The following is a 22,972-nucleotide window of genomic DNA, read 5'->3' as shown; positions in this document are numbered from 1 at the left end:
GGACTAGATGAGGTCCCACCCAACTTTACGATTCTATGATATGTGTGTGTTAGTATTAAATATCATGAATAAAAAAAAAAAGAGGGAGGCATGTGGTGCTCAAGAGTAGGGTGTCTCGAAAGTATCTGTACCACAGCATACCCATTCCTCCCCATAAAACTAAGGGAAATCCCCACAACACTTAATAGGTACACACAAACCATGTTCAAAGCATGGAAAACAGAAACAGGCAAACTATCCCCAACCCCAACCCCACTAATCTCCTTGGCTTACCACCCATTATTCCACCATGCAGCACAAAACCTCCAGATAAAAACCTGGCAAATCAAAGGCTTATATCGCCTAACAGACTTTTATAAAAATAACAAACCTCTGTCAACACAAGAAATACAGGATAAACTAGAAACCACCCAAATACCCTGGTTAGCACAACACCAACTACATGCCCTCTTAAACAATCCAGCAGTAAAATCGGCAGCAACTAGGCCCCTGACAACCTTTGAAAACCTCCTCCTAACGACAAAGGGACACGGCAAAGGGATGGTATCTGCAATATATAAAATACTACTCCAAAATCCCACAAGTCCCCTAGACACAATCAAAAGACAATGGGAAGATGAAATAGGTTACAAGATTAATCCCACTCAATGGACCAGAATGTGGTCTAAACCCCCCTTTAAATCCATATCAACAAAAAGGAAAGAACTCAGTCTGAAACTCACCTACAGGTGGTACCTAACACCAAGAAAACTAGCGCTAATATGCCCAGGAACCTCACCAAAATGCTGGAGAGGGTGCACCTTAACAGGCACATATTTCCACATGTGGTGGGAGTGCCCCAAAATCCAACTATTCTGGACAACAACCATATGGGAAATAAGTAAAATAACCAAGCAAACATTAGAAATGACCCCAGAATTGGCCTTGCTAAACATCTTCCAAGACAATAATGCCCAAGTACACTACAAAGAACTCATGGCCCACTTACTCTCAGCAACCAGAAGCACCATAACCAGACACTGGAAAGACCTGTCAGGAGTAAGCCCTACTAGAAAAATTAACCAATAAGCTGAAACTGACACGGGGACAAATAGAAGACGACGACTTCACCCCGGTATGGCTCCCCTTTATCACATACACAGCCCAACAAGACAATGACAAAAATCCACCAACAGCATACAAATCAATATGGCTAACCTGATCCAAAACACCCACCCATCCCACTCACACATGAAACAAAGACCACCACAGCTAACAACAAATGAATAACCATACCCTAGGCCAACCCCAACCTCTCTCACCACTAAAGGAACACAAGGGAACAACAGAGAACCTGCACAAGCAACGCTGACAAAAACACCCCCCCACATCTATTAAGTAAAATAGAAACATTGTCACCTGACCCCCCCATCTCCCTCTATCCCCCTTTCTTCCCAATGTCTCAACAAATGAAAACGATTTGTAAAAATGTTATGAGAGACATTGCATATATTTCTGTAAATCAAGAAAATCTTTAATAATAATAATAATAATAATAAGAAGAAGTAGGGTGTCCAGCTGGCTGCATCAGGCCTGACCCGGCTAGGAAACCCTACTCAAGACACGTGACCTCTGGCCTTCAGGGGCTGAGCAAGGCGATCCCTGCTGAACACTTGAGTGAGAACAAAGGAGGCCTGTTTGCCCCCCCCCCCCCCCAGCGCCTTTTGCGTCTGTCCCAGCCGGGCTCGCATAAGGAGGGCCTTTGTGTACCTGGTTGAGGTAGAAATAGTCTTCAGGCTGCTTGAGGTGGAATTCCTGACGCTCCTCCTCGCTGACGCCGAGCAGCAAATAGTAGAACACATGGTAGTTCCTTCAGGAAGGAGAACACACACACACACACACACACACACACGGGTCTGTTAACAAAAGCCGCTTGGCTTGCTCTTTTCATAGCTTGCGCACCTTTCTGCATGTGCATCATCCACCAAACATTCTATGTATCTGCCCCCTTTTGCTCCAGGGAGCACAAGGGGGTACCTGTGGGGAATTCTCCGTTTGACCCTCACAACAACCCTGCAAGGTTGGGTGCAGCTGCATGCTCAGTTGCACCCAATCCCTCCCAAGAGTTCAAGTAAGAGTAACAGGGTCACAAGCCCCTCCTCCCTGTCTTGACCACGGCCATCCATCTGGGAGACCAAGGCTGATTCACTCCTGAAACCAGACTGAAGTGGATCAATGGGCCCTCTGGATAGGTATGGGCCTTTGCAGATTTGGAAAGTTCTCTGCCCGTTCCTGTTTACACCCCTGAGTGTGCCCATTTTATCTTCACAACAAGCTACACAGTGCATTAGGCTTAAAGGCAGTGTCTGGCCTGTTGAGATTCAATCCCAGGTCCCAGGGATTTTGCATGTCTTAATAGATTTCTGGCTTCTAAATTATTTGAGCCCTCCCTCATTCACCCACCCTTATCTCTCCTCGGTTCCTACTCTGGGTGCACAATAATAATAATAATAATAATAATAATAATAATAATAATAATAATAATTTATTAGTGATTACTTTCCCTTTTCCGAAGTGTAAAATGCACCATGTATTCCAAGTTAAACCACAAACTTTCTCCTCACCTTTCGTTCTTTTCCTGGGACACCAAGCGAGATTTTTCGAGTAGGTACTTTTCAACCACAGCCCTGGAATCCACCAAGAGAAAAAAAGAGTGAATGGGGGGAAAGAAGGGAAAGCTGCCCCCCCCCAAGGTTCTATGGTGCTAGAATCCATGGAGCCAGGCAGGCCATTTTCCTTATGAACGACAGGGGTGGGGTGGGGGGAGGAAGAGAGGGGTTCTCACTTCCAGCAATATTCTGCTGGTGGAGGGGACAACTGCTTTGTGAAACAGAGAGGACAACCCACCCACCCACCCCTTCACCCAAGAGCCTGCAAGCTGCACTCACCCCCGGACAATGCCGTTCTCCAAGTAGTTGACCTGGATGAATTTCCCAAACCGGCTGGAATTGTTGTTGTGGGCTGTCTTTGCATTTCCAAAGGCCTGCAGTGAAGTGAAATAATGAGGCAAATGTCTGCAGCAAAGTTCAGAAATGGCTGACAGTAGCAAGGGTGAGTTAAGTATTTTTATTTATTTACTTGGTGGGGGGCAGATACCCCTCCCCCCTCGGCTACACCCATGGGCAGTAGCTCTCGGGGTTTTTTGGACTGCTGACAATCCCAGTCCTAAGTATATTGAAGCTAGGACATTCAGTGAGCAAAGCCTGCATCCTATCACTGAGTTGCGGCCCTTACCCTAAAAATAATGTACGATTCTAGTCCTCATGGTCTACAAACCATGGTTGATGCTTATAAAGAGGTGAATTGTTCCTCTTCCCTACTCAAATAACTAAAGGCACCCAGGATTAAACCCAAGATTTTCTGTACTCAGCAGGTGCTAGGCTCTGCTGTTGACACAGCATTGTTACGGATAGAGTAACAAAGCGCTCTCTCTCTCTCTCTCTCTCACACACACACACACACAGCTCAAAGTGCTGGCAGCACATCACCCACGCTAATTTAAATCCAGAAAACCGTACTATATAAATTTATCATGCTTGTAAAACAAAGTTCAGCACCAATCCTCCTTTGGACCCCATCAGTGAGGCCGAGAGGGAAGTCTTGCGCCCTGTGGAGGTTACGGTTTGACTTCACCCCCAGAGGTTCACTCTGTTGTCTCTTGAGACAGATGGATGCCAGAAACGAGGCACGGAGGCTGGACCAAACTGCTTTCTCACCTACTCTCCTCCTCCAAGTGCACACACACACACACACACACACACACACACACACACACACTCAGGCGTTGTGGCAGGCAGGCAGCTGGCTGCAACACCCACAACATTTAGCATATAGCTCACAGGCCTGGGCGGAAACCAACCCCAAACTGGGGCTGACTCATTTATCCTAGAGTCACAGAGCCAACACACCATCCTTGTGACATCAGAAGAATAAGCAAGGCTATTTCTTTTTCTTCTTTTTTTAAAGGAAGTTAGGGCCTTCTCTCACCCTCCTCTCTCAGAAAACCTATTGACTTGATGACCTCGTCACCATCAGCTGCAACCCCCTGGGCTGAACCCAGGAAGAAAGTGAGAAACAGAGGGGAGAGAAGATGAAGTAACAAAAACCACACCAAAAAAAGAGCAAACGTGGCTTCCAGAACAATTGAACTCAGAAAGGTTGCAGGAGGGAAGGGAGGGCTTTGGTAGGGGGGCTAGTGCGAGACAACAGGCAGCGGGTGCCTCCTGCCATCACTGCCTCCTGTGGGAGGGAGTTCCACAGTTTAACCCTGCATAGGAGGGAGAAAGGTTGTTTTCTGCTGCTCCAGAGAAGCGGACACGGAGCAATGGATTCAAGCTACAAGAAAGAAGATTCCACCTAAACATTAGGAAGAACTTCCTGACAGTAAGAGCTGTTCAGCAGTGGAATTTGCTACCAAGGAGTGTAGTAGAGTCTCCTTCTTTGGAGATCTTTAAGCAGAGGCTTGACAGGCATATGTCAGGAATGGTTTGATGGTGTTTCCTGCTTGGCAGGGGGTTGGACTGGATGGCCCTTGTGGTCTCTTCCAACTCTATGATTCTATGATTTTAACCCTGCAGAGTTAAACCCTGCATCTTCCAACATTCAGCTTCACTTCATGAATTCTAGCGTTATGAGGGAGGGAGAAAGCACTTTCTCCAAGCCATGCAGAATGTTATAAACTGGATAGTCACCTCTCACTCGCCTTTCCTCTTTACTATAAAGACCCAGATGCTGCAATCCTTCCTCCTAGGGGAGTCACAGTTGAATGTCTGTTGGCTGGATGACTAAAGAAGGCTTTAGGTCAGGGGTGGGGAAGGTCTGTGGCCCTCCAGATGTTACCAGATGCCACCACCCCCACCACTATTCATGACCTTTGACCCTACTGGCTGCAGGGACTGCTGAGAGCTCAATCCCCAACTCCCTGCACTTTAGGTTACATTCCTAGATTTAAAGCAGGCTCCATTTTGTTGCAAAACAACAGGTTTTTTGTTGTTCCAACAGGATGTATTGAGGTCATTTTGAGAAACACCACAAATTTTGAACTGGGAAGCCTGGGTTTAAAAGCTCAATCTGCCCTGACGAATCTCCTCATTTCCCTTCTTCTCCGCCCCTTTTACAATTACCCATATAAGCCGCCTATGGTTTTCTGAAAGGAACCCAAGAGTGTGATGACCTCATCTGTGTGGTATTTAGCCCAACTACAGAGCAAATTCTCCAAAGCTGATTAAAAAAATAAAAAAATAAACCCAAGCTGGGCCATATAAAGTCCCCAAACAATGTCCATGGCAGCGAAATGTGGCTATTTTTTGAGAAAGGGTACCCACCTACTCTTACAGCCTCTCTCTCAGAGAAAACAAAAAAAAACCAAAGCAAGTTGCTAGATTAAGAGAACAAAAAAAGAAACTCTCTCCAAAATGCTACCCGCAGTGCCAGGACAGAATCTGTGCCACAAAAGGCTGCCAGTAGCTCTCTTCCCGCCCCCGCCCCCATTTTGTTGGGCTTCATCCACTGGCAAGTCCAGTGGCATGGGTGAAGTCGTCCCAGAAGCCATGGAAGCCAAGGGCTTGAAATGAGTCTGGCTCAATGCAGAACTCTCTTCCCCATGCCAGAAGGCAGACATGACTCCGAAAGCATCGGAGCAAGAGACCTTTCTCGGAAACTTCCAAGAAATGAATTTCTGGAGGCAGATGTGGGGTGTGTGTGTGTGTGTTTCTTCCCAACTACTGCACGAGAATCTCAGCTTCCCAAACAGCCTGCGGCCAGACATGCATCCTGGGAGTGGTCCTCACGTTTTCTTATGATATCTCAGTGGATCTGAAGACCCTTAGTGCTATCTGCTGCACCCTCCCAAAGGCACCATGATGCCTAGGCTCTGAGGCCACTGCTGGGGCCAGCAATGCTACCAGTTGCTGGAAACCACAGGAGGGGAGAGGGCTCTTGTGCTCACGTCCCCCTAACTTGTGGGCTTCCCAGAAGAGCCATCTGGTCAGGTGCTGGACTAGATGGGCCACTGGCCTCAGCCATCAGGCTCGTCTTAACTTTCCCTCAAATGGAACCTGAAGAACTTCCCTTCCCTTCCCCCCTCCCTCTCCAAAAGTCTGAATGAGTTAGTAGCAACCAATGCCATGCCATCAGCTGATCCCGGAGGGGCTCCCCACAGCGACCTCCTTCCTGTTTTGGCCGACAGACCACAAGTGGAAGAAGCTCAAAGAGGTAGCCAAGCCTCAGAGAACTTCACTTCTGCTTTCTGGTGGAGGTGGGGAGGGGAGAGGGAAGGACAGACACACCATGCAGGACCTCTGAAGCATCTTGCCCAAGTCACTTTATGAATGGAAGCAAGATTTGGGGGGTGGGGGAGAGGCAGCGCCTGTCTCTATTTGCCAGCTGAGGTGGATCCTCCTTACCTGGGTTTAGGAAATCAGAGATGGTAAGAGAGTGGAGCTTATTTATGTGTCAGAACAAAATCACAAGCCTTGCTGAGAAACTCCCTAGAGCAGCCTTTCTGAACCTTGGGTCCCCGGCATAGCTGCCAAGTTCTCCCTTTTTTTAAGGGAAATTCCCTTATGCTGAATAGGCTTCCTCGCGAGAAAAGGGAAAACTTGGCAGCTATGGTCCCCGGATGTTGCTGGACTACAACTCCTATCATCCTTGACCGCTGGTCCTGCTAGCTAGGGATGGTGGGAGCTGTAGTCCCAACAACAGCAGGGACCCAAGGTTGAGAAAGGCTACAGTAGAAGACAGGGGGAGCACTTGGGGCCCTCCAGATGCTACTCCCATCATCACCAATAAAGATTCAATTTCGTTGTTCTGTATGGGACAATGACAATAAAGATTATCTATCATCATCATCATCATCCACAGACGACTGGGGAGCAGGAGGGTATGGGGAAGGCCACAAATGTTTCCCCAGCCCCAAGTTAGAAGCAGTGCTCTTGGGCTCAGTTCCTGCTTGTGGGTTTTCCGCAGGCATCTGGTTGGCCACCGTGAGAACAGGACGCTGCACTAGAGGGGCCCCCTTTGGCCTGGCCCTGCAGGCTGTTATGTTCTGATGATCTCAAGCAAGCAACCATAGACCTGGGCATTACATAGTGCAAATAAAATATGCAGATAAAAATATAGAGACATCTGGACATAAGGGGCGAGGACAGCAAGAAGCCTGAGCTAGCTGCTATAAAGCTTAACAGTGACTGTCCGTCCATCCCTGTTGTTATTTTCTGCTTTTAACAGTATTTATTTTATTATATTCCTGGAGCCCCGCCTAGATTAAAGGCTCTAAATACAAATACAGTAATAAATAGAGCTGACTGGTCTGCAACACAGGAAAAAGGATTATTATGGTTATTCTGAGGAACACAAGAAACTGTCTCATCCCAGTTCAGACTAATCCTTTGTTTAGCCAAAGTGGTCTGCACTCTCCAGGGGTCTTTCCTTCCTACCAGGAGACAATTTGGGGGGGGGGGGAGAGAACCAGGGACAGTCTGCCTGCAAAGCGCTGCTCTGCTACCGAGTGACAGGCTCCCTTCTCCAGTGGTCCTTAACAACTTGAAACCTGAGCTACAACCAGAAGAAAGTCTCTCAGATGCTCCTCCCATGTATAGGAGGAATGGAGTGCTTTCCCTGGATGCTCCTGAGCTGAGCAGGTGTCTTCTCTTTCCATTTTTAAGCACCTGCTGGCAATCTGTCTATTCCTTCAGGCAACTAGGAACACACATTTCCACAATACTGTAGCTGGCTCATATATTTTTTTAATTTTATTTTTTATACGGTTTTATGTACTGCTATTGTAAACTGCTCTGGGGCGTACAGGGCGTTACGGGGGGGGGATCTCTGGTGGGGGACATGCCATGCTCCTTCTGGGGGGTAGTGTGTCCACCTTTGGTCCCCACCCTGCACTCAGCTGTCAGCATGGAGTAATGGCCACACCCTGGGAGTGGCTTCAACTGGCTGGCTAAACCAGGCAAGGGGTGTTGGTGGATAAGGAGAGATCTCTGAAATCCCGGGAAAAATTCCCTTGCATGTGAAGACAGGCTCCAGAGGATGGAGTGGATGGGACCAAGAGGGGCTCGAAAGGTAAAGAAGGGGGTTTCTGCCCCTGTTGTAGAGGGAAGTGAGGGGCAGGTGGGGCTTGCCTACCTGGGAGAAGGGAAACTCTGACCCTAAATCTCCTCTACCTCAGGGGAGATCTTGGGGAGAAGAAAGGCTCAGGAGCAAACCTTCCACAAATCCAGAGTCAATAAGGCATTTGGATGGCGCCTGGTGTGCTGAAGGGGTAAACGGTGCAGGCTGGTGTTGGGAGCACACTGGAACTCTGCAAGGACCCAGGAGGGACAGAAGCCGCTCACCTGAGTTGCAGCCAGCCTATTTGAGGAAGAGGGTTCTTTGCTCGCCGAGGATTAGGAAACGGAAGCATGTGACAGAAAGAGAGCAGTGCGGGGGGGGGGGGGGGACAAGAGAGAGAGAGAGAGAGGCCTATGCAAAGCAGAGTGCAGCTCTACACTGTGCAGAAAGGCTAGATCTTTGTGGAGACTTTTGTTGCCTCTCGCTCTGATTAAGTGAAACCAAGCCATGAGGTCAGCTTCAACTCAAGACTAGAAAAGAAAAAGGCAGCCAGCATCCAATGACCCGCCCCCCCCCATCCACCCCGCTCCTGTTTCTTAATCTCCATTTGCGAAAGACGGCATGGGTCAAATATGACTAAATAAGGAGAGATCTCTGAAATCCCAGAAAAAAATTTGGTTGGGGGTGGGGGTGGAGGAAGATGCTGCTAAGGAGAGGGTCAGGAGGAAAGCCCTGCACAGAAAACAAAGCACGGCCCAGCACAGAGGAAAAGGCCCCGTTTTAATACTTCCTTCCTCAGAGCTGTTGAAAACCTCAATAGTGAGTGGCTTAAAAACCCATATAAGAACATCAGAGGAGCCCTGCAGCAGCTGGATCCAGACAACGTGAGCCCATGTAGACCAGCCTCCCATCCTCCCAAAGGCCAACCTGATGCCCCCAGGGGAAGCCTGCAAGCCGGATATGAAGGCAACAGAAGCACCTCTCCCAGCACCTGGTGAATGCCAGAACACAGCCATCGCAGCTGGTAGCCCTGGGCAGCCTTACGCACTTGTCAAACCCTCACTGAAAGCCATCCAAGTTGGGCGTCATCACAACATCCCATGGGAGCAAATCCTACATTGGCTCCCACTACGCTTCCAAGCGTTGGTGCTGACCTTGAAAGACCTAAATGGCCTCAACTCCGTAGATCCGAAGGAGCGTCTCCACCCCCATTGTTCAGCCCAGACACGGAGATCCGGCTCCAAGGGCCTTCTGGTGGTTCCCTCCCTGCAAGAGGTGAGGTTACAGGGAACCAGGGAGAGGATCGTAGTGGCGCCTGCCTTTGTGCAACACCCTCCCGACACATGTCGAGGAAATAAACAACCACCTGAGTTTTAGAAGACATATTAAGGCAGCTCTGTATGGGGAAATTTTAAAATGTTTGATGTTTCACTGTGCTTAATTTGTTGGAAGCCACCCAGAGTGGCTGGGGCAACCCAGGCAGATGGGTGGGATATCAATAAATAAAATAATAATAGTAATAAAAATAGTTTAGCCAAGCACTGGGTAAAGATGAATCTCCCATAAGGACCTAAGAGGATTCAAAGTAAGCCCATCTAGATCAGCCACCCATCCTGTCCCCTAGTGGCCTGAGCTCCATAGAATCATAGAGTTGGAAGAGACCACAAGGGCCATCCAGTCCAACCGCCTGCCAAGCAGGAAACACCATCAAAGCATTCTTGACATATGCCTGTCAAGCCTCTGTTTAAAGACCTCCAAAGAAGGAGACTCGTCCACACTCCTTGGTAGCAAATTCCACTGCCGAACAGCTCTTACTGTCAGGAAGTTCTTCCTAATGTTTGGGTGGAATCTTCTTTCCACAGAAGCAATCCTCCCCGCTTGAGACCCCCAGAGACCGAACCCATCCTTTCCGGTTACAAAAAGGGCTTGACAGCAGAGAGAGAGTTTTACAGGTTGCTTTTCACCTCCAGCACCGGTCCAGCCCCCAGAATGGTCCTCTCCACCCCACTGGCATAGCCCTTCTGGCTGAGGGCGGTGAGGCAGTGGATCAGGAAGTTGGTGCTCTGCGTCTTGCCGGAGCCGCTCTCCCCAGAGATGACGATGCACTGGTTGACGTGCTTCTTCAGCATGGTGTGGTAGGCCACGTCGGCGATGGCAAAGATGTGGGGCTCCAGCTTGCCCAGCTGGTGGCTCTCATACATCTGGACGTACTTGGGGTTGTAGATGGGCAGGAACTTGAAGGGGTTGATGGCGATGAGGATGCTGCCGGCGTAGGTGTAGATCTTCTGCTTCAGGAAGCGCCGCTTGAGGTTCTCCAGCAACGTGGCCTCTGTCAGGTTGGGCAGGTTGCACAGGTCGTTGACGTCCTCCTGCAGCCAGGGGAGGAAGCCTCGCTCGACCAGCCGCCGGACCTCCTCCCGCCCCTCTTCCTCCCCGGAGGCCACCTGCAGGTGAACGTACTTGATGCTGCCGTCCGTGTTCCTCTCTTGCAGCAGGAAGTAGTAGCCGTCCTGCCGGGGGTGCTCGTCCTGCGCCCGCCGGGGCCATAGCAGGACCCTGTGCACCGGCGAATCGTTCCCGTCTAGCACCCACTCCTCCCCGCCCGACTCCTTCACCTCCACCAGAACGTAGTGCTTAGAGACGTCCAGGCTCAGGGAGCCGATGACGTCCCGGATGACGTCGGCGGTGGTGGCGTCTTTGGTTGCCGTCACGCGGCAGCAGGAGGCGCTTTCGGCCGAGAGCTGGGGGTAAATATGAAGAGTGTAGGCCGCCTTCTCCGGACAAGCTGCACCGCCGGCATCTTTCGCGCTCATCCTGCCTCGGCATACCGCCCTGGGCTCGGCTGCGGGGCTGGGTATCTGGAAGGAAAAGGAAGGAGGGAGATGGGTCAGGGGAGGATCCCAAAGCGGAGGCGCTGGGCAATGGACCTGGAAGACCGGGGTTCGAATCCCCACTCGGCCATGAAGCTCACTGGGTGACTTTGGGCCAGTCACTCTCTCTCAGCCTATCCTACCCCACTGGCAGTGTTAGAAACTTAAGATACATAAGCAGGGCACAAAATGGTTCCTTAAACCAAGGTTGCACTTGCCAAAACGGAATGTCTAGTTGCCATTTTGGGTGCAATACGGCTCTAAAGTCTCATTTTTTCAAATGGTGGACTGACTGGGACTGATTGAACATCTGGCTAGTTCAGAGGACAACCTTGAGCTAGGTGAAGAGCTTTTGAGAACTTAAAGAAGAAAAGTCACTTGATCCAGGGACAGTCCACAAATCTATTGACCCATTCCAACCTCTTTCTCTTTATTCTGACTGCTCCTGCTCAGGCTGCGCAGAGAAAGCATTTTGGTTCCCAACATTCATTCCAATTGTGCAGATAAAACATAACGGATAGAATTCTACAGGATGGGTTATTAGTGCGTGAAAACAGTCCAGATCCAAGGATCCCCAGATGGCGGAGATGTCAGGCACAATCCTTGGTCTGACTTGAAATAAGGCAGTTTTCTGTGTTCCTATGAACAGCAGCTTAAGTGTCTGCAGAGACGAGGTGACCAGTGTGGCTGGGAGTCAGCAGCATCTGGAAGGGGGCCAGAGCAGTTGCTCCTGGGGCGGAGGTGACATGCACCCTCACAGCAGGAACATTCAGTTTGCACTGTTTGCTACAAGCTGCTCTGAGTCTCTGTGGCAAAGCCTGGGCAAAAACATACCCAAAATCAAACTGTCCAATACAAAAAAGCTGCTTTGGATGGGGAAGATTCAGGAGAAATGCCAAAGGGACACATACGACTTTGGTTTTTTTAAGCTCCTTGAATACACCAGTGTTGCTCCAGGTCTAGGCAAGCCCAAACTACCGTCACCTTGGATTTCTGATGTCCCAAGGGAGGAAGAGAAATTTCCATGGAAATGGTACGATGTGGGGGATCTTTCCCACCTCAGGGAAATTTCTACAACACATTTTTCAGTGGAAAATTTTCTCCCATTTTAAAAGAAATCCATAACATTAGCTAGCGACATTGTAAGACGCCAAACTGAGCAGCTGGAATGAACACGGCAGTAATCAAATCTGAAAATCAGAAGCTACAATTAGCTTATTTCACGTGATTAGTCCGAAGTGGTACATGCATTCACAGTCAAGGATGGTAACAATTCCAATTGCCTTCAATTTTTTCCTTAAAATCTACTGTAAGGAATGTTATCGCCATATCTTAAAACATTTGCAAGCATTTCATTAAAAAGTACTTTCCAATGGTTGTATCAAACCAAGTTCTACTCAAGAGTAAACCCCCACTGATACAGATGCAACTGAGTTTGTAATGTCCTATAACTTCTTTGGGTCTACTCATTTGATACAACCCTAAAAAAGCTTCCAGTTTGTTTAGAGCAGGGATGCAGAGAAGCATGAGGTGACAACAGCCACAACTGTCCAACTAACAGGCCAATCTCAGCCTCGGTGAACAGGCGCAGAGTGACCCTAACATGCAGCCACCTGTGCAAATGGACAATGGCATTTTTTTTTTAAAAAAAAGAGCCCTGTGCACACAGAATTACCGTGACTGCAGTTCTCGATGGGAGGAGCCACACCTTAAGACAACTTGTAAAAACAGCCCAACACTGAGCTACGAGAGAAGGTTAAAAACTCAAGACCCAAGCAGGTGGGCAAGGTAAAGGAAAGCAGCACAGCTGAATCGCGAGGGTCAAGCTGAAAGGGGAGTTGGAGTGGGCGGCCCTTTGCATCCCCCTTCCAACTCTACAACTCTGTGATTCTGCAATTCTCCAGAACATTGACTCGCAGAGCCAGTCGCCAGGGTCGGTTCCATACATTTTTGTGCCTGGAGCAGAAGAGCAAATGGGTGTCCCCTCTCCCCAAGCGTACCCACCGCTGACCAAGTTATTTTGGCATCTGCAACAAGAACATTACCTGTACTGGGGAGCCAAATGACAGCATCATGTTAAAAACTTAAGAACTTAGCAGCAGGATCAGGTCAAAGAGGGTCCATTTAGCCCAGTGGCTAAGCAGCTGCCCCCCAAGGGAACGGAGAACAGTTTGTGATTCCCCAAAACTGACATTCAGAGGCATCATCATCGCTTACAGCCTTTGATGGTATATTTGTCTCTATTTTGAGCCATACGAATTGGAGATCATTACTAACATCTCGTGGGAACAAATTCCACAGTGCCTATGTGAATAAGGCCTTCCTTTCGTCTGTCCTGAACCTTCCAACATTTGGCCTCAAATTCCAGTGCGACAACAGGAGAAGACCTCTCCCTATCTGCTTTCTCCACACCATATACAGCTCCTTGCTACAGCAATAATGAACCATTTGCAGCCTTTTTGTGACACCGAAAGTCAGTTGTCAGCTGCCCATCCCATTGTGCTCAATGGGAGAGGCAGCCTGACAAGGTCTGGGTTCATCTGTCACACCAGCCACACTCACTTGACATGACCACAACCGGCCCTATCATCTTATCATCAAGGAGCACTTGCCCTCCAGGATATTCTGAGCCACAGGAGGAAACAAGCATGCTCTCCAAAAAGTGAATCCTAACCCTGAAAAACAGCCAAGCATCATCAAAGCAGCACAAAAGAAGGCAGGAAGAGCCAGGCCAAGGGATGAGTGTTCGCTCTCATTTGTTCTCCCCCAAAGGAGACAAGAGAATAAAATGTGTTGTCATTAGGCCCAATTAAAAGGTCACAAAGAACCCAGGAACGTGTGCAGTGCTCTGCAGTGTTTTATGCAAGATAAGGTTACCCCCGACTAATAGCCACAATGGATAGTTGCAGGCAGTAGGCCCCTGAATTCTGGTCACTGGGTATCACAAGTGGGGAGAGTTGTTCTTCAGCTCCCATGCCTCTGCCCCATTTTTTCAATGAGTAGGGAAGCAGCGTTTCTCCTTCCCTCCCATAGGAAATACAAAACAAAATGGGCAGCCTTGTTGCAAATCCTGGAAGGCAGCGGGACGGTTTACCTGAGCCTCAGGAAGATGGCAGGAAAGGGGACCGCAAAGAGGAACGGGCCGAACAGCTGCCTCCCCATTGACAGAAGTGAGGCAAGGCAGGACAGTGTCACACACACACCCCAAGGCCATTTCTGCGACCCATCGATTTAGCCAAAGCAGGCACCCCATGCTGCCTGAAAGGGGAGGCCAGGAACAGACACGGCTTTGTCTCTTGCTGCCCGTGGGCTCTGGCGGAACAAACCGGCTGCAACGTGACCACTTAGGAAACACGCCTACTTAGGGGAGAAGTCAAGGGTCAGGCAAATTCTCCCTAGGCATGTCTCGAGTTCTTACCAGAGCAGAGGGAAGCTGTCCTGCTCTCAAGGCAGATGAGGACCCGGAGCTCACTCCTTCCTCCATTCCTTCCAAGGGGAAGGCATGACACATAGGAAACTCAGCTTACTTCTCCTTCAGCTAACCCACGGAGGGGAAGCTGCGGAATCGCTTTCCTCTGGAGGTTTTCAGAAGGCTCTGATGCCAATAAATGCCCTTCCTGGGCACTGAGAACTACAGCCTCTTCCAATTTGGAGCAATGGTCTGCTTGCCAAGGGAGGGCCGCTCGGTTAAGAGGGGGGAGCTGCTATTTGGGCTAGAGCTGAAGCAGCAGAGAAAAGGGAAAGTAATTTGCCGGAGCCTTTTACAGACAGAAATTCTGAGGCTGTTTCTCAAGGCCTAAGGCTTCCCAGCAGAACCTGACAGAAAGCACCTCGGTGTCAGAGGATTTGCAAAGCACGCAGAAAACTCTTACCTTGTGCATATCACAGCCTCTGGAAAACGCGGCAGAGTGTCTGTCCCCATCCCATCCCATCAATCTGTCCGAGGCAGCGGTTTAGTCTACATAAACCCGTAATTTTGAGCTGCATGTTTAACCAATGAATCATGCCAATGCTAAAAAGGGAAAGCTACCATTATAGCAAAACTGGGCAGCCGGGGGTGGGTGGGGGAATAAAAGACACATTTCTGCAAGTGAACCACTTTGGCTTAATAAGTTCTTCCTTGCTAAACTGGGATTTATTGCCGCCCCCTCTGGAGGAGGCAGAATCGTCACAGAAGCAACAGCCTCAAATAACTCATTCAAAACTAAACAAAACAAAAAACCACCCTCCACTGACCCAGACACTTTATTTACAAATATGGGCCTTTCTGTCCCTGCCGACAGAGATGGGAGATTTCTGAAGGCCCCCGGAGTTGTGAAGGGGCAGAGATCCCAAAGCTATGGCAAAAGGAAACAGAGAACTCCTCCAGACTGCTGAAGACATTACAGGTCCACTATAGAGGAACTCCAGAAGCTGCTCTGTACCAGCTCAGACCATTAGCTCCACCTAGCTCAGTATACACTCACTAGCAGCAACATCTATCCTGGATTTCGGACAGGAGACTACTCCCACGCCTACTTGGGGTTCCTGAGGACTGAACTTGGGACCTTCTGTCTGCAAAGAGGATGCCCCACCCCTGAGCAACTTACTTGATTTTTATGAGGAGGGCAGTAAGATTCTAGTCCTCATGATTATGACTGAAGGACTGGTTTAAACAGGAAGCTGCTACACAGAGTCAGACCACTGGTTCACCTGATGCTCAGCATTGTCTACACCAGGGGTCCCCAAACTATAGTCCGCCCCCCCACAAGGTCTGAGGGACAGTGGACCGGCCCCCTGCTGAAAATTTTTGCTGACCCCTGGTCTACACTGACCGGCAGCAGCCCCACCTGGAGATTCCTGGGATTGAACATGGTGCCTTCGAAGGCAAAGCAGGTATCCTACCACCCATCTACAGCCCTTGATCATCTTGGTCGCCCTCCTCTGCCCACCTTCCAGCGTGTCAACATCCTTCTTAAATTGTGATGCCCAGAACTGGACACAGGATTCCAGGTGTGGCCTGACCAGGGCAGAAGAGAGTGGGACTACGACTTCCCTTGGTCTGGACACTAGACTTCTGTGGATGCAGCCTAGAATAGCATTCGCTTTTTTTGCTGCTGCATCACACTGTTGACTTGTGTTAAGCTTGTGGCCCACCAAGACCCCCCTAGATCCTTTTCACATGTACTGCTAGTGAGCCAGGGGCCTCCCATCCTATATTTGTGCATCTGGTTCTTCCTGCCGAAGTGCAGAACCTGACCTTTGTCCCTATGGAAATTCATTTGGTTTGGGTCCAGTTCTCCAATCTGTTGAGGTCACTTTGAATTCTGATTCTGTCTTCTGCAGCGTTGGCTACCCCTCCCAGTTTGGTGTCATCTGCAGATTGGCTGAGCATCCAATTCCTTCATCCAAGTCGTTTATAAAGATGTTGAACAACAGGCCCAGGACAGAACCCTACAGCACCCACTTGTTACTTTTATCCAGGATGATGAGGAACCATGAATGTGTACTCCTTGGGTTCAGTCGGTCAACCAGCTACAAATCCACCTAAGAGTTACATCATTCAACCCACATTTCACCAGCCTCCTCACAAGAATATCAGGGGGGACTCCGTCAAAATCTTTACTGATATCAAAAGACACTATATTCACAGCATTCCCCTGATCCACTAGGCTTGTAATTCCATCAAAAAAAGAAATAAGGTTTGTCTGACATGACTTATTTTTTAGAAACCCATGTTGGGTCTTAGTAATCATGGCATCCTTTTCTAGGTGCTCACAGACAGACGGTTGAATGATCTGTTCTGGGACCTTTCCTGGTAGCGATGTCAAGCTCACCGGTCGGTAGTTATCTGGGTCTTTTTTCCCCTTTCTGAAGATGGGAACCACATTTGCCCACCTTCAGTCTGTAGGGACCTCACCTGTCCTCAAAGAATTCTCCAGGATCATAGACAAAGGCTCTGAGATTACATTCGCAAACTCCTTTAGCACCCTTGGGTGCAGCACCTCAGGCCCTGGAGATTTGAATTCACTTAAAGTAGCTACCGGAGGAGACTCTTGAGAGTCCCATGGACTGCAAGAAGATCAAACCTATCCATTCTTAAGGAAATCAGCCCTGAGTGCTCCCTGGAAGGACAGATCGTGAAGCTGAGGGTCCAATACTTTGGCCACCTCATGAGAAGAGAAGAATCCTTGGAAAAGACCCTGATGTTGGGAAAGATTGAGGGCACTAGGAGAAGGGGACGACAGAGGACGAGATGGTTGGACAGTGTTCTCGAAGCTACGAACATGAGTTTGACCAAACTGCGGGAGGCAGTGCAAGACAGGAGTGCCTGGCGTGCTCTGGTCTATGGGGTCACGAAGAGTCGGACACGACTAAACGACTAAACAACAACAAAAGTAGCTACGTTGACAAGTTAATGCAAATTTTTGCTTTTCAAAAGCAGACAATTCAGCTTTGGCAGACTCACACTATTGTAAGATAGCACCCCTCTCTCTCTCTCTCTCTCTCTCTCTCTCTCTCACACACACACACACACACACACACACATAGAGAGAGAGAGAGAGAGAGAGGGAGAGAGAGAGAGATCACAACCATTAGGCTTGAGCCTAAATATTTAAGGAGCTTCCCTTTAAAAGGCAACAGGACCACCTTTGTCTGAGTGCTGTATTGTGTTACTCTGCTAAAGTCCAGAGCTTCCATGCTCCATTTCACTACTAAAAAGGCATTTGAGAGTGTTAGGAAACAGAACTAAGCACACACACAAGAGGACTTTGTAGACACGATTGGATTTTTTTTTTTTTGAAGAAAACAAACACAGACCCAAACAACAACAGCAAGGAAGGATTTGCTAATCCCTGTGCAAACATTGGGCAGTTCAGTGCCAAGGGCACAGGACTGTGCATAGCTGCAGCACAGTGTTTTACAGATTGCAACTGCTTCACTGATTATCTGTTCATTAGTCTATATGATTTATGCTGTACAGTGGTACCTCGGTTTATGAACACAATTGGTTCCAGAAGTCTGTTCATAAACTGAAGCATTCATAAACTGAAGCGAACTTTCCCATTGAAAGTAATGGAAAGTGGATTAATCCGTTCCAGACCAGTCCGTGAAGTACTTAAACTGAAGCGTTCATAAACTGAAACATGGGTGTAATTGGTTCCGGAAGTCTGTTCATAAACTGAAGCGAACTTTCCCATTAAAAGTAATGGAAAGTGAATTAATCCGTTCCAGATGGGTCCGCGGTGTTCATAAACCGAAAATTCATAAACCGAGGTGTTCATAAACCGAGGTTCCACTGTAGTTGCAATGTTCTATTGTGCTCTATCATGCTATTGCTATTTATTGTTTGTGAGCCGCTTTGGGATTCATTGGAATGGAAAGCGGCATAGAAATATAGGAAATAAAATCAAAAGCACACTCAGCCAAAGGAATCCTACACTGATCACTGATCATGTCTGCATAGATTGTGTATGGGAAGGCTGCTGAGTGAACCAATGGCTGCAAGTTTTTCCCATCTGCACAATCAAAGGCTGGGTGGTGGTGTCAGTTTCTAAATACCTCATCGCAGGTCTTGCCTTTTAAACAGAACAGAACAAAGAGAGAGAAATACATAGCTTTTTTAAAAAAACCTAGAGCCTTGAATATGAATGCTCGAGATCAGTCATTGGAGGGCTGCTCTTGCCGCCCCGTACGTGATTTGAACCCAGGGCCTGCAGCCAAGATTGCTGCCCCGCTCAATACTTCCACAGAGGGAGTGAAGCCACAGAATTTCCCTGGCAAGCTGAGACCTTGAGTCCTGGGGCAGTGTCGGAAATCAGATGTCTAACGCTGCACTCTCAAAAAAAGGTCCCTACAAAGAAATTTAAGATCTGTCTGGGTTGGAGTCTCCTCAACCCATGAAGTGTAATAAAAGGGTGGGTAACTGAGGGCTAGAAGCATACGGCTCAAGTGGTTTATTCATACTCTGGATTATTCAAGCTAACGTCGTCCATGAATCACGCTTTCCCACAAAAAAGTGCTGTCTGCTTGAAGTTTCAGCCACCAGATATATGTGTCTTCTTTTTCATACACACTTCAGCAGACAGCATGTAACCCTCTTTCGATTATTCAGGGAGACAAATGTTTAAGGCTGTGTGGCAGGTCTGAGAGAGGAGCCCAGAGGCCTGGCGCTCAGTTTGGTTTGAGTGACACAGAAAACGGACTGAGTCAACCTCTGAAGGAGGGGGGGGGGCAGGCAGGAGAGAAGAAATCTCTTTGTTTAGTCAGCTAGTCATCCTCCAGACTCAGAGAGCACAAGTCATGGCTCACTTTGGAAGAGAGAGGAAGTTATCAAGAACATCTGCAGCTGAAAAATGCAGAGGGGAAGCAGAGGGGGGGGGTTGTAGAGGGGAGAGGCTCCCGCATCAAGGGGCCTCCTCCAAGTTTGGAAGAAAGAAAGTGGGGACTCCCCCTGCCTTCCGCCACCCCACACAAGAACCAGCACCTCTGAAGTCGGAGGTTAGGAAAGGTCTTGCAGCAAGAGGGTGAAAGCAAGAGAAACCATGCAGAAACTTTTAAAGACTTTTTTTCGTAGCCGACAGCCACACACAGCCACCCAAGGTGTCTGCTTAACAAATTGAGAGCATTGGTGTATTTAATTCGCATCCCATCACTTCCTCAAGCCAGTACAGACAAGAGCTATCTCCCTCTTGTTCTCATGAACACCTTGAGGGAGAAGGGAGGGTTAGAGGTGGCAGCTGCACGACTGGCGAGGGGGCAAGGACGGAAACCTTGCCAAAATCCCATTTTAAAAAATACAATCAAGCATTAGAGGCCTCCTAACCAAATTTATTGGGCATTCCTCAATGCAAAATGAAACAAAACCCTGCTTTTCCTCTCTGCACAGAACATCCATAAATGACGCTCCGGCCAGTAAAAACGCAAGTAATGAAAACTTAAAACAGCAGTAAAGCAGAATACAAGATCAGAACCAGCGGTAAGGAACGTTATCCATTGACGGTGGAATGCAAAGAAAGCAAGCCTAACCTCATGGGGCAGAGAGTTCCACATATGGGCTGACACGGCAGAGGGGGAGGAAGCCCTCCTTGTGTGTTGACACCTGCCTTGCCTCAGAAGCACACAGATGAAACATCTGCACCATAAATTTAAAGCACATCCTGCCCCAAATTAGAATCCTGGAAACTAGTTTGCCTCTCACCAAACTACAATTCACTATATTCTAAGAGTGCACCCATTGATCCAAACTAGTGTTGTGTCCCCCGCCTGCCCCGCCCTTTAAAAAGTGAAACCTCTTCAAAAAGAGAGCAATCCAAAAGGCCTGGCTTGATATTTCTGGTATTTCTTGCCCTAACTTATCCCCTACAGATGGGGGGGGGGGGTATGTGCAAGGGGGGGGGGAGAGAAATCTGTTAGTTTTGCTACAAAGTTGATGCAAGAGGCAGAGGGTGCCCAAACCACATAAGGGTGTGAGCGCTCTGCTCTGCTTGATGGAAGGTTGCCTCATGATATCATCTTCGGACGCACACACAACCCGACCAGCCCCCAAAATCTCTGCTCTCTTTGAGCTCTGGCAAGGAACTTTTAAACAGACACACACAGAGAAAGGGGGAGCGGCGGCTAGGAGAGCAGTGGTGCCAACTGGCTGTTTTAAGTTCTTCCTAGGTCTGGTGGGGGGCGGGCAGGGGGATAAAAATCAGACAGCACCACCATCCCTTTCCTACCACTGTAATAAATCCAGACACCTCGAGGCGCTCCCAATGGGGCAGCCCTGTTAGTAATGCATCCGCGAGGCAAAGTGATGCGAGATGGCACAGCCCCTGGCCAATGGGGACTGCTCTCCAGAAACCGGGATCCGTTGCCCAAGGCTGCTGGCAGGAGAGCCCAGCCACCAACTCCCAGCCTGAATTGCAGGGAAGGGAGCAGAGAGTCACCCCGAGGGAGGGGCGGGGCGGGGCAGGCCTCTGAGCCCCAAGGTCCTGGCAGAAAGCGACAGGTTGTACACCCCAGGCCCAGCACCTGAAACAGAGGCTGCAGAAGGGCTCTCAAATGATGCCTGCCTCCATGCCAGTCCTTCCCTCCCTCACAATGAACCAATTCAGTGGAGCAAAAGGTAAAGATGCTGTCACTCACACTCAGCCCTGATCCACATTGATGACAAAAAAAAGAGATATAAAGGCAGCTCACAGGGTCCCTCTCTGGATAAGCAACCTCAAGACAGGTACTCTTGAAATTAATAATAATAATAATAATAATAGGAGAGGTACAGCGTCCAACTACCTGCAACCCCCCCCATACTGTGCCCCCAAAGCTCTCGCCTTGGCCCCCAAATCTCTCGGCTTTCAGGTAAATCCCTTACCTTGGGATCCAATACTGACCAAAGAAATCACTGCATCACACACAGTACGTACTGAAATTATGGGATTCACTCTCAGAATAAGTCACGATGGAGGACTCTAAAATAACAAAAGGATCATAGAGATGGAAGGGACTCCTGAGGGTCATCTAGCCCAACCCCCAGCAAGGCAGGAATTTTTTGCCCAATGTGGGGCTCGAAAATCACCTTGTTTTCTTACCCCTTTAACGTGATGATTTTATATTCTCATTGCTGTAGAAATATTTTCCGCTGTTTTTAAATCTACATTTCATAATATACTTAATGTATCACACTGTGTTTTAGGATCTCTATTTTCTTCCATATCTTCTCTACTGGTCATTGACCGAGAGAGAGCAATAAAAATATTATATACACACACACGGTGCTTTTTTCTGGGGGGACGTGTACCCCTAAACATAATGTGAATCCTTGCACTTTTGTCGGTTTACTCATGTACTGTATTTATTTTTCCTGATTTGAACTATAAAATGGTGATTTTCTTGAGCCAAAATGAAAGGACCCCTAAACATTTTTAGAAAAAAAGCCCTGTATATAATAATATAGTATAATATGCTGTAGTATAGCATAATACAATGTAATATATTATATATATACACACTTATATATGTTATATACACACAAACATATATCAAACCATATATTATATTACATTATATTAGTACCCTCTAACATAATATATACACACTTATATATGTTAGACACACACAAACATATCATATCTTATATTATATCATATTATAATATGTTAAGTACCCTATAACATATACATCAGACTCTCGACCACATGACACGGCACCCCCCACCCCACGAATGGGACTTCCCTTCCACTTTTTTTTGAGGCTCCCACAAGTATTTTAGGGGGGAGGGGGGCGTGTGTGGCAGAGAGCGAAGGGACCCGACTCTTGGTTTTTTATTATTATTCTCTTCTAAATGCCCCTCCGGGGAGAAAACTCCTTCAGCCTCAGTTCCCCACCCCCACCCCCACCCAAGGGAGACACCCTCTCAGAGGTGGGACACGAAGCTGGGGAGTGGGGAGAATTGTGCCACCCCCCTCACAGCTCCTCCTCCCTCGCAACTTCTCTTCCCCCCAAAGAAATACCTCAGAACCCCCAAATTTACCTCAGGAAACCCCACATCATAGAAATTACCTCAGAAACCCCACCAAATTACCTCAGTTCCCCCCAAATTTACCTCAGAACCCTACCCCACAGAAATTACCTCAGAAACCCCTCCAAAAATTACCTCAGTTCCCCCCAAATTTACCACAGGAACCCCCCCACTAATTTTTTTACCTCAGTGCTGTCCCTTTCCCCCCTCCGAGTCCTACCTGCGAGCGAGGGCCGGGCCAGCGAACGAGGCAGGCGGTTCCTCCGGGCGAGCTCCCCGCGGCTGAGGAGGCGACGGCCGGGAGCCGCCTCGTCCCGCCCTCGCTCCCTTCCCGCCCACAGCGGAGGCGGCCACTTCCGGGTTGTACGACTCCACGGCGCACGCGCGGGAGGTGGGAGCAGGAAAGGAAAGGCGAGGGACGGCCGCGCAGGCGCAGACCGCGCAGGCGAAGCCCGAGCGTCGCCCGGTGCTCTTCCTGGGCCGGCCTTCCTTTCCTGGGAATGGTTGAGTTGGGACTCAA

The 22,972-nt window shown here is 48.7% G+C and overlaps 1 protein-coding gene across 9 annotated transcripts in view; it reads right to left on the bottom strand.

Moving 5' to 3' along the window:
* MYO9B (myosin IXB) overlaps positions 1–22,781 on the bottom strand; it is a 57,039-nt gene extending 34,258 nt beyond the window's left edge. For 6 of the 9 annotated variants that reach the window (XM_060275278.1, XM_060275280.1, XM_060275283.1 and 3 more), the window contains exons 1-5: positions 14,840–17,463; positions 10,062–10,955; positions 2,928–3,022; positions 2,604–2,666; positions 1,750–1,849 (exon numbers count right to left, since the gene is read on the bottom strand). In XM_060275278.1, the coding sequence (XP_060131261.1) occupies positions 1,750–1,849; positions 2,604–2,666; positions 2,928–3,022; positions 10,062–10,955; positions 14,840–14,899 (1,212 nt within the window). In that variant the 5' untranslated portion in view covers positions 14,900–17,463. Of the gene's footprint in view, positions 1–1,749; positions 1,850–2,603; positions 2,667–2,927; positions 3,023–10,061; positions 10,956–14,839; positions 17,465–22,637 lie in introns of those variants that run through there. The other 3 variants (XM_060275282.1, XM_035116967.2, XM_060275279.1) reach the window with 3 other exon arrangements.
* Positions 22,782–22,972: the final 191 nt, after the last annotated feature.

Source organism: Zootoca vivipara, chromosome 6 (assembly GCF_963506605.1).
Source record: "Zootoca vivipara chromosome 6, rZooViv1.1, whole genome shotgun sequence".
NCBI classification, from domain to species: domain Eukaryota; kingdom Metazoa; phylum Chordata; class Lepidosauria; order Squamata; family Lacertidae; genus Zootoca; species Zootoca vivipara.
This window is presented reverse-complemented; position numbering and strand designations above follow the sequence as displayed.